Source organism: Tauraco erythrolophus, chromosome 7 (assembly GCF_009769465.1).
Source record: "Tauraco erythrolophus isolate bTauEry1 chromosome 7, bTauEry1.pri, whole genome shotgun sequence".
Classification (NCBI taxonomy): domain Eukaryota; kingdom Metazoa; phylum Chordata; class Aves; order Musophagiformes; family Musophagidae; genus Tauraco; species Tauraco erythrolophus.
Window position 1 is genome coordinate 33,156,402 of NC_141471.1, and position 12,562 is coordinate 33,168,963.

The 12,562-nt window shown below is 35.2% G+C and overlaps 1 protein-coding gene across 1 annotated transcript in view; it reads right to left on the reverse strand.

Annotated features, from left to right (window-relative positions):
- CRPPA (CDP-L-ribitol pyrophosphorylase A) overlaps positions 1–12,562 on the reverse strand; it is a 124,576-nt gene that overhangs the window by 70,284 nt on the left and 41,730 nt on the right. Inside the window, exons 4-5 of the mRNA XM_086614930.1 lie at positions 7,851–7,955; positions 504–549 (exon numbers count right to left, since the gene is read on the reverse strand). Of these exons, the coding sequence (XP_086471056.1) occupies positions 504–549; positions 7,851–7,955 (151 nt within the window). The remainder of the gene's footprint in view (positions 1–503; positions 550–7,850; positions 7,956–12,562) is intronic.

The following is a 12,562-nucleotide window of genomic DNA, read 5'->3' on the forward strand; positions in this document are numbered from 1 at the left end:
GCCAAATCTAGTCTTTATGTAAAACTGCTATGAAAGCAATGTTACCAGTACAGGAAAAGCTTAAAAGCAGTTTGACAAAGTATTTATAAATCAGCAGAATACCTCAATATCATGTAATTGCTACATCAATTTAGGTAACAAGTTGCTGTACGTAGAAGACAGAAGAGCCCTATAGAGTCTACTAGTTAGATTAGAAAGACGGAACATATTTAGAATTGAACTGGAAATGAAAAAAGTTTTTATTCCCTATAAAGCCATTCAAAATTAATCTCTGTTTGACTCTAATATACACAGCTTTTTATAAGATTCTCTATTCTAAGAGAAGTAAATAAAGGTAAATAATGCATAATTTAAGTATTCCAATGAACAAGCTAAAACAACTTGCCTAAGCACATTTTATTAATCATAAAACTTTTCTTAAAGACATTTAAAACTATAGCACACAAGATTCTAAATTAGACTTAGGAATATGCAAGCTGACAGCCACAAGGACGAACACATACCCTTAATAATCGATTCAGCTGCATACAGATCCCGCTTGTAGGTCACCTAAAGGACAGACAAGCCTCATTAGATTTAACACAGCAGGAAGGAATGTAAAACTAATAAAACAATGCCCTGAAGGCAATTCTTTACATTTGAAATAGCATAAACAAATGATATTGTCAATTTCTTCATTCTAGTAAAATATCACTAGCAAGTCATGAGAGCAGAAGGCAGAGAAATTAGTAGAGACTCAAGAGAAACCTTGTTTTAAATACTTAGATCTGCTTAGGACTCATTTGAAACCTAAACCTATTTTTAACCCTTTGAAGAATCATAAACACATGATATTGCATCTATTTTCACACATCCATTTTCATATTTCCTTAAAAAAAATCAATTTCTGCTCCATAATTTTATCATGAAATCGATTCCTTTTTTATAGGACTTCTGATCATAAAAAAGACAGCCAGGGAGAAGCCTCGTTATTTGCAAGACTATTACTGTTAATGAGAGTCAAATTAATCAGTGGGAGTCAGTGACACTACAGTAGGCTTTGTATAAGCCTTCAGAGGATTAAAAACCATCAAGATCTTTCTTAAAGACATTATTCAGATCAAGTTAGATGGACAACAAGATGCTAAATATTTACTTGGTACTTATAAATCTATCTTTCATATCTGCCTTGCACCCTCACAGTGGTTGACAATCCCAGGATGAGGCTTTGCAAACAAATGAACAGAAGACTGAAGACAGCATCTACCCAAGACACTAACAGTCTTTGCCAGCAATGTCTTTGCAATGACATGCAGTGGCACGAACTGATACAAGAATAACTCCTAAATATTTGTCTTTGTTTCTACTGTAGCGTCCTTTTATGATAAATAAAATGTTACTGAGTTTTCTGCATTTGTTTCTCTAGAGTCTGAATAACTTTTCTTTCTTTTTGAAATGGACTGAATAGGATTCCAAAAGCTTTAGTACTGCGAAGTAAATCTTACAACAGAAACATACTATTACAGGTATTTTAGTCTCCATGTAGATGATTATTTCATTTTAACATAGAGATTCTTGCAATCACTTTCCTCTCCATCTCATAAATTGTATATTGTAGTCAGAAACGGATAAATAATATCACCTTTCTCATTACTCATCATTTCTCCAAGGAATGATATTCTTTTAAAATTAAAAATTAACATATTTCACCATAGCTTGTCCTGCAGAAGAAGCAGCCAGAGAATGAATCTAGCCTGCAAAATCCTAGGTGTCTGAGTTTATATACTGTTGGGAAGAATCAATGTCTTGAATTTAAATTTAAGGATAAAGAATCATTGAGTCACCAATTCTGCTGCAAGGTTTCTTTCTACTTACCTGTTTCTACAGAGCTTTTATACTGAATTTGCAGTAAACCTCTAACAGATAACCATCTAAAAACCTTTCAAGAAACAAGACTAGCTAAGCTCTGTTAAAAGTCATCTCTCAGTTTAACATTCACAATCTCTTTAAGATGCAGAAGTATTTTTAAATAGTCTGATTTTTTAAAAAAAGTTTCTTCATACAGTAGGTCCAGTGCTCAAGAAGAAAGCATAGAAGAATAAAAAATTAAGAATGAAGCTTTAAAATCACTCCTGAAATTCTGAGCCAGACATCAACAAATACTTTGGACGGTGGTTTCCTCCTGAGACCCTATCACACTATCCATATATATTTCTTTCATAATCTTTGATCCTATAAGCTAATTTCAGATACAAGCTCCTATAAGCTTTATGAAAATAGTAAAGCCAATAGAGAAAATCCCTGTCAGCTACCACAGGTGACCACCACTTACCAGTCAGGCAGGGAGGGAGGGATTCTCTACACCTCTTTCAAGACTGAGTAAGAGGCTAAATCCAACCAAAGTTTCTCTCAAGGTATGGATATTCATAAGGTCTCTGGATTTTCTTATGTTGATTAAGAGGTGTACTTAAAATTTACATGAGACTTATTCAAAAGGCAGACAATCCCGACAGAGACACCCCTTGGTTTGATTCTAACCATTGATTGCCTTGGTACGAATTTGCTTTAAACTACTTCTAAGGCTAATCAACACAGCAGTTTAATGTTCTGAGCAGCTATACTGCTTTATCTCTAGTTTCACTGGAGTGGATCTGCGTTCTAGGCTCACCCCAGCTGGACGGAATGCCCATATAGCCAAATCAGCTGGGAAGAATACTTTAACTGCCACTCTGTAGCAGAAAGTAAGACGGCACTATCCACTCTTGCAGACAAGGGGCAAAAATGACAGTGGAAAAAGGATAGGCAAAAAAGATGACACATAGGAGTTCTCACTTCCTTGGTAGAAGAGAGATCTTCTACTTCATTCATTTCTGGTTTTTTTATATCACATTATTGAGCTAAATCTCTAAGGACGTATTAAATTGCCATTCAATCTTTGTTCATGGTCTTCTCTGAACCCTCTCTATTTATCAACAGTTGCACAGAGCTTGAGTTCAGATTTGACCACAGCATTGTTGTCTGCAAACTTTATCAGACAAATGTTAAACAGCTTAGAGACAATAACAGTTTCTGCAGAACTGCACGTGGTGAGAATTATCTTTTAAAATATATCAGTTATACATTTTTTAATCTATTTAATGAGGGATAGTACAATTACAGTCATCCTATTTTTAATTAGGTGCCACGTAGTCACAAGTCAAACTTCTGCCAACCCTATTTTTTATCAGCACTACCATATTTATCAGCCAAGATTATAATCTTGTAAAAAAGGCTTACAGTCAATTTCACAAAATAAGTAAATTCCATGTTGGTCGATATTAATTACATTAGTCTCTTTACTCTTTATTAATCAAGTTCTGCCTGTAGCAGTGCACCCTTTTGTTTTGTTGAGCAATACTGAACTCTCAGGCTTCTAATTACTCAGATTCTCTCTCTTCATGTGACAACATTAATTGTCATTTTGTCCTCTTGAGCACATACTGTTTCAAGATTTTTTTTAATGTTATTGCTGCAATCCAGAATTTTGCTAGGCCAAGCACTAAAACTCAACACAAATACCTCACTAAACATGAAATCATCCTCTGCTTATTTGGCAAAGGCAGAATAGTCTTACTTATTAAACATTCCTCTACTTTTCTGCATAATAAACACTCTACTATATCTATTTAGTAAAGCCTCAAAATAATCAGACAAGAGTTTGCTCTGTGCCCTTCTCTCTCAATTGTCAGACTGCAACTTTTCACTACCTAAGAGGATGCTCTTTTAAAAGTTAACCAAAGTTATTCCCATTTAATGTTTAAAAGTCTTCTTCAAACTGATTTAGCTTGATGAACATTTCAGATTTACAAAACTGTATGTTAAATGCAAAACAACTCTTCACTAAACAAACACAATAAAGTTATCATCACACATACACAAAATGCACTGCATTTTAGTGTAATGAAGTATTTCCCTCTGTTATACTAAAGTATCATACAGGTCTCCTTTGTATGGGATATTTTTGTAGGATTAGAAAATAACCTGCTGTTTTCAGAAATGGTGAGGATTTTTTGCACTATCAAGTCTTTAAATGCTTATCAATCTTTTTAAAATGCTCTTACAATGCAGTTTTGATCTGCATTACACACACATATATACACCAGACTCCAGCAATCATATTGTTACATGACTTTATACTTTTTTTTAAGAAGATACTGGCCCAGAACATTTAAGGTCATTTTGTTTCAAAGGAGTCAAGCACCCACAAACTGAAAATATGGTGTTGATAGTGTCATCCTGTTTCCTTTTTTTGCCATCCTGATTCTAAATATGTTATAAATTGTTACATAGTAACTACATTTATAATAGTACTTATAAATATTTATAAAACTGAAGTAATTTGAATGTTCCTGGCCTGGTTGTTGTCACAACAAAGAATGATTTTAATTTTGCATTTTGTTACCAGAAAGTAAATAAACTATCTGTTGCTTTAGCTCCAGCCATAAGTGACTTTGAAATGTTACTTTTTCTAATGCACTACAAGTAGACAGCTCTCTGGTAGAACAGAGTTAATTCAAGATGACAATACGTATGCACAAGTAACTTTTTCCCACAGCTTTGAGTCATTTAATGCTAAGTAGGTGGTACACCTAATAAATAAACTGAATGCTTACAAATATCACGTCTTCTTTTTAAAGATTCAAGGTCCATATAGGATCAAACTGGTTTGTAATATTTGCACTTTAGAAACTCTTCTCCACCTGTTAATTGACTGCAGTTTTTCTGTTACATGTCTTCTGAAAACTCAACAATGATTATTTCAGTACTCATTTATCTGGATGGAATATCTTTTTGCCTCTTGTTGAAAAAAATAAGACTGGAGCCATTGGAAGTACATCAGTTCTTGGCATACAAAATATAGTTTATCTCAGCATGGAAAAGCCTTACAGAAAAACACAAGGTAGTACAAATCAGGTTATAATGACAGCTGAGAAAAGACAATTCTGCTTCTGAAAGGCGATTAGTAACAAACAGCAATAGCTCCTAACCATTGTGTAGGCAAGTATCACTTGAGAAAATACGCAGCCTTCTGCACTTCATCAAACTGCAGAGACCGAGCACAACTGTTCTCCTCTTTAATGGTACTGTCCCAAGTCACCTGCCAAACACCCTGGTACAGAGTGACCAACACCAGGGTGCTATTCAAGCAGGAAGGACCCATCTTCCTCTGTAGCCTCTAAGCTGGTGAAAGTATTTGCAGCAGAAACAATTTACTATCCTACAGACATTGCAATTTTTATGCCTTTGACTTTGAATGTCTTCACAAGCCACAGGAGACACCAATGACTTTTAGCTACAAAATAAGACAGGGAATAGGATGTGAAAATGTATGTGTACATTAATGACATGGTACCCGCATCTATGTGTATACTATATATAGCATATTCACCACCTCCAGCACAGTATCTGCCCATAAATGGGTGCCGTTGCTGCAGTCACGCACTGCACAATACTGTCAACACTAAGAATCTTTCACCTGGTCCACAGTATTTCGGCTTTTCTACCTGAATCTCCTTCTCCATGATATTATTGAGTATGCCACCAGTCAAAGAAGTTCTCTGTCCAATACCTGAGCACCTACGAGGAATTCACTCCTCACATGTTACCATGTGTTTACAAGTCTCTTTAAAAAGTCCAGTGCTACTGCAATGGGTCCCACATGCTAGAAAGTTAACAGCATCAGGAGTTTGTTTCACCAACAATGTTGGTGTGGCACTAACACTTCAACAATTCTCTTTTAAAACACATATATGCACAAGCTCGAGTCTGAAGTGTAACCAGGGACTGTTTACTAGTGCTGTTCCCCAGGGGCTGATACTGGGGACAATACTGCATAATACCTTTATTAATAACCTGGGAAAGGAGAAATATGCTCAGCAAACTAGTGGGGAAATATTCAATATGCTCAAGGGTACAACACACAGTTAGAGGGATACTGAAAGGCTGGAGAAGGAGGCTGACAGAAACCTTGTGAAATATAACACACATGAATACAGCATCCTGCATTTGAGACATAATAACCGTGCAGCAGTCTACACTGATGCCAAAATACAGAAAAGAGCTTTGCAGAAAAGGACTTTCTGGATAAGCTGAACATGAGTCAGCAGTGTGTAGCAGTGCAGAAAAGGAGTCCAAATGTCTGGGCCGCATCAGTAAGGAACTAGCCTTCATTACAAGAATACAGAATTATTCCCCTGTATTCGGCACTTCTGAGAACACACCGGAGCACTGTTTCTAGTTTTGGGCTCTCCAATATAACACAGCAAGGAATAGGAGGAAGCCCAGCAGAGGGCTGCTAAGGTGGCGTGAGAGAATTTGGCTTGTTCATCCTGAAGAACAGATGAAGAGTGAGGAAGGGTCAAAATTAATGGCCATAGACAAGAGTAAACTGGACTTCTCTTGCAGATCTTTCTGTTGGCCTTTCATCCTTTCCCAGTTCAAGAGGCAGCAAGGGAAATGCTGACCAAATATTATGAAAAAAAGTCTCCTTCATACAGAGGGATATGCATTGGAACTGTTTTCTCCAGAGAGCGTGAAATCTCCATTCTTGGAGATATTGAAAACACAACTGAATAAGGCCTTGCACAGTCTAACCTAACTAACCTGGCTCCACTTTCAGCAAGGTGTTGGACCAGATAACATCTAGATATTTCCTTCAGTCTTAGTAGTTCTGTCATTCTAGGTCAAAAGACTACATTTCATCTGCTGGGCATCAGTAGTATAGTATCTACAGACAGTAAAGAACTAAATAAACATTATAAAGAATTAAGCCAACATTATGGTATATTTTGTTACCCTTCATGTATGTATCATGCTTTGTAATGAGAACAATGAAATCATCCAAAAAAATGATGTAATGCAAATATGCATGACAATCTGTCCCTTCAAAGACAACAGGAAAACAGACAATATGCTGTTTCAGAAAGACTACGTCCCCAGAAAGATACTGAAAGAAGTTGCTGTACGCAACCAACGCATAAGTAAATTTTGCTGCTAAATTGCACAGGAAATTTGCACTGCAGATTCAGGAAATTACCTTTCTGTTTAAGATTTACTGTTTTATTATTAGAAATCACATCCCATTGGAGGAAATTTACTGTCAAAGGCAGGAGTGATTTGAGCTGCCTCCAGATCCTTCAATGTGGTAATGAATAAAACAGTAAAAAAGAGAAACACTTAAAAATTGCATGACACAACAGCTACTGAGAAAGAATATTGTTCCACCATCCGAAACAATGAAATGGGATACTTTTAAGCAGCAGGGACGCATCCTTTGGCACCTATATACAGATCTGCTTTGTCAGTCATCAGGAACCTACAGATTATCAGACAAGCTGAATGATGTTTAAAAAAATTTAGAATATTGTTTGAAGAGGTCTTAAACATTATTACTGAATGTAATGAACTGCTCTAAAAATCAAACTGTTGTCAGCCAGATTTTTGGCTTCAGAGAAAAACTGATGTCCTCATAGGAAAAGCAGAGGAAAATAGACGAAAGATACAGAAACAGCAGGAGAAAGCTAATCTCATAAAAGTTGTTAGTTTTAGAGATTATAGATTTATAGTGATTCTCAGGTTATTCAAGTACCTAGTTGGTTTTCCTACTTGCAGATAAATATTGTTTTCATTGATTATCTCAGGTAGCATCTGCACAAGTCTGTCTATGACAATGAGCTCTAAAAAAGCTCATGATAATCCAAAAACAATTCTGAAATTTTGAAGAGAAAAGCCTAACTATGACAATTGAAAACACATCTGAATTTTTATGGTAATGTGTGATGTTTATTAATTTTTAAGGATATATAAAAAATAGAGATTATTATTGCCTTTACCTTCCAGAGGTCAGCTGTTCCTTCAACAAGTTTGGCATTTGTTTTACAATATTTCAGAGCAAGATGCAAGCATTCAGTTCCATAATCCAGGTCATAGTCTGTACACTGTAGTAATTAAAAAAGAATAAATAATCTTAATTAGTCTTAAAGAAATCATACTTTTAAGCAATAACAGATTTTCTTTCATTAATTAAACCTTACATCTCAACAGTCCTGTCAAGAATAAGACATGCTATATTAGGTAGGTAGGTTCAGGATTGATCAGAAATAACACCTTTCCAAAAAACATGCCAAATTCTAACTATCCAGCAAAGTGTTACAGAAGTAAATAAACACTTTATAACTACAAATGAATTCAATTAGGTGCTGCAAGTATCTTGCTGCATCTTTATGTTGTTAAATAAATCAATGAGAAGTTACACGTATAAAAAAATTTTTAATCAATTTGAGGCCTCACCAAAAGAAATCATCAACCTTCTAGTGACAAACTTTTACAGTATGGGAACAAGTTAATAAATTGTAGAAGCATGACTCTTCAAACGCCTTGTCTGTTTCATTTTTGCAGCAGCAGCAGAAGATGGTAGTAACTAAGAACCTCTATCCCTTACATGTTTCCCTCTATATTTTTCTCCAGTTATCTGCACATGAAATTTCAAAGTTTCATGCTGTTCCATGAGCCTTCCAGATTAAAAAAAAAAAAAAAAAAATCAACAAAACCCAAAAAACTTCCATCCACTTTTTAGCCATGTAGAAGAGGCGTTCTTCTCTCAACACACCTTACCAAGCAGTTTGGCTTCCTATAGTTAGTGATTATAAGAATCCTATTAATGGAAAACTGAGTAAGGAGCATAATCTCTTGAGTCAAAACATAGGCAGGTATGAAAGCTGGAACTGGGAGTTAATCAGACAGGACTACCTCAAGATGAATCGGCCTGATTAAGATAAGAAAGTTCTAGTCTATTTTCATATTGTTAAATTACCAGTTCATCCAGAAGCATGAATTACAAAGGAAGATAATTTAAGAAAGAGTCTTTGATAAAAATGGATGTATTTGATAAGACCACAGGCTGGCTAGCCCAGCATCCAGTCTCTAGTAGAGACTGACAGTAGATAGTCAAGGATAAGTGAATAAGATGAAGGAAATCTTATCTTCGCACTTTCTCAGAACACTCCCTCGGCCTCATACAAAGCTTATTATCCTAGCTCAGGAAATCCCTTAATGAAAAAGTCCCTGAGGGCTTCAGAAATCCAGAAGCGACTGGCTTAACAGTTCTCAGTGAATTACAGGAATCCTGAATTCACCCAGCTACTTTCTGAACAACAGTATTTTTCTAGCATCTGCATCAGGCAGTATCTGATTCATCACTCTTCATCACGTGCTCTGTTCTGACAGAAAATGGAGTGCAAAACCACCTTCTCAGCCCTTCAAAATGCTCCACCACATCTCTTCTCACGTCTTTCCACAGGTAAAGAGATCAACATCTATTCAGTCATTTCGCAAGTGGAAGCTACTTCAAAACTTTTGCCTTCTTTTACATTTATCTACACTTAACTATGAATTTTATCATAACACTTTCTACAAACCTTCTTAACAAGCCCTCATCTCTACTACGCAGAGAAAAGGGGTATGTCCACTTCCTGTTCCAAACTATGAACAAAATGAACTGCACAGGTCCTACAACTTGTCTTTTTTCTTTTAATACTTTCCTCAAAACTTTAATAAAAAGAAGAAAGTTTTTAGTTTCTATTCTAGTTTCATAATGCATCACTGAAATTCAAGGATTCATCAGCATTATACATCTGAATTTTAGTTTGTAATAATACTAACAGAGATGTCTTAGAAAAATCATATAGTTATCATTTTTATATTATTTAAATTAGTAATTTTTGTTATTTTAGTTTGTCATGACTGCAATCAAAAAGAAGATCCTTTTACACAGCCCACTTAGAAAGAAAAGTAATTCAAGTGTTATACAGACACAGGAAGATAGAGTAACTTAAAAAGAAAGATTTCCTTCTGAATACTAAAGAAAATGAGATTTTCAAAAAGATGCTTTGGAATATTTTGAAACTAAGTAGATATTATCTATATTCTTTAAATAATCAAGGTCAGCAGAAAATATAAAGGAATCAGAAACTCTAGCTCCCAAATCTGTAAAATGGAGTGCTCTTTCGAGTACAGCAGTCCAGAGGTAAATTGCCAATGAAACCAGAAATGGTCTAGTAACTTTCAATTTCAAATATTTATTACCAAAATGTTTCCTTTTTTGTTTTGAAGGGAAACTTTCTGCTAGAACACAAACTATTTTCTACTAATGCAAATAACATACAGATTAAAAAAATACATTTTTTCTTTTGCCTCAGAATGGAAGAGAAAATTTCAGAAAAAAATATTTGTGAAAGAACTTACTTTGAATTGAAATTAAGTTAGATTTTTAAATAAATGGGTAACGATGATACTAAGACAAGACGAAGCAACTCCAAATTTTTAGCAAGGTATTAATTACAGATAATTAGTAGGGAGTGGAGAAGTGCCTTAAATGGGCTAAAGCATCTTGAGGGTATTGCTGGCTTCAAGGGATGAAATATGACACAAAGAAAAGTAATAATTAAGAACATATTTCACTAACACTTGTACATCATGACATTTACCACTCTAATTATATGTAATTGTTTAAACCTAAACATATTGTCACAGTGTACTCTTCTGCACGTCTTATACACTGATGTCAGAGGAGAACAATGAAAAGGAAGTATCAGCTCAAGACCAGCTTAGTTTATATATAATCCATACGCTAAATAGCTTCACAAGCGAAATTTTAAATCCATATTTACGGTGCAGAATTTGAAAGCTCCTATATTGCTCTAAGAAATTCAGTTAACAAATTAAGCATTATCAGGGAGTGCCTGTAATAAAAAGTTATAGAATATCTATGAGGAAAATTCTTACTGACCAGGCATGCAAACATTCTTATCCTAAATTCTCTGTATTTCATTGTACATCCATAGACAAAGTACATAACCATCTGCTTAAAACTCCATTTCTAAAGTCTCTTTTTGACTGAAAGGCTTTTTAACATAAAGTTTGACAGAGTACAGTTAACTGAACTTGACATACACACATAGCTTTGTGAAACAATAGACATAGTTTAAGTTTCAGACCACAGATTTGAAATGGTGGAAACAGCTAGAAATGTTGGCATAAAACATACCCACAAAAGAAAGAAAACAGTTTAGCAGCTCTTTAAATGACACAGAAGGAAATATGTTATTTAAAAATGCTTTTGAACTGTTGAATATTCAAAGGCATTCTAAGAGGTAGTTTTGGGGACTGACTTTTTTGTGGGTGGTTTTTTGTTTGTTTTCCAAGAGTGGATGTTTGAATAAAGTGCTACAGGTGGAGTGAGACTCAGATTTTAGTATTACACCAGTTCTTCTTCCCCCACCTCACAGATTAGTTTGAAAATATTTTGATAAATAATATTACTTCCTAAAAAGCAAGCTATACTGTTGTTGCTTAGCCGTAAACATGGAACAAGGGGTTAGAGAAAAGAGCAGGTATGCAGCCTGTATCTCCCCAGTACTTACTAACAGTCCATAAGCTAACTTGTTTCCATTCTAATACTTCAAAGAAGTAAAATGCTAGAGAAGCAGTACTTAACATTAACAGCTGTTTTTACTGTTAACATGCACTATTTTACTGTATCTTTATATTGGTAAAAGATTTTGAACGGATATAGAGGAACTGATAACCATACAGCAGAACACACAAATGCAAGGAAAATTTTCATTACAGCATTGTCATTTCCTTATTTTTTCATCATTACTTAGTTCTAAAATAAGGAAACAAAATCAATATTGTTTAAGTATTCACTGAAAGGAAATCTTCAGATTTGGGCCTTTGCACAGGTACTTTTACAGAACATATAGAGCTGGTCTTTTACACTCTGTAACCACTGGCTGTGTCATCTTCAGTACTTTTTCCATTGTTAGCAGCAAGCGACCCCATTTTACTCTCTCACGTAAACCCATTCTATAACAATATCAGAACACTTGCAATTAAAATGCATAACTAATTAACAATAGCAGAGCTTTATGATTTTTCCAGATTCTTGCAAATCAAGTTTCCACTGCTGAAGTGCCAGAGTACATCATGTACATTGACCATCAAGAACATTTTACTAAGTTAAAAAAGAAGCAGACAAGCTCTTGCTGAACCTGAATTTGCCTGGTTTTACCATATTTTATAAAGATGTTTTTTGCCATGTTCATTATCCTGGAAACAAAAAAATGTTGAACATAACAGTGGATTTGCACCAAGCACTCAGCTGACAGCAATACACCACAGCTGAATGAGAAACAGAAGCAGCAAACAGAAGGAGGAAACAGATTAACATGAGTTCAGTAAGCTTATCTCTGAAACAATTTCTGCTGTAGTTAATTACAAAAACTGCTGTGACACACATCCAGATGCAGTAGTTTACCGTGAAGAGAATAAACATACAGTAACTTCCTTGAAACAGGTTTAAGCAAGTCTGGTTTTCTACAGATCTGTACCTAAGGCAGATGTTACCCCCATTTACAAAAAAGGGCGGAAGGAGGATCTGGGGAACTACAGGCCTGTCAGTCTGACCTCGGTGACGGGCAAAGTCATGGAACAGGTTATCTTGAGTGCTATTAATGAGCACATACAGGTTAACCGGGTGATCAGG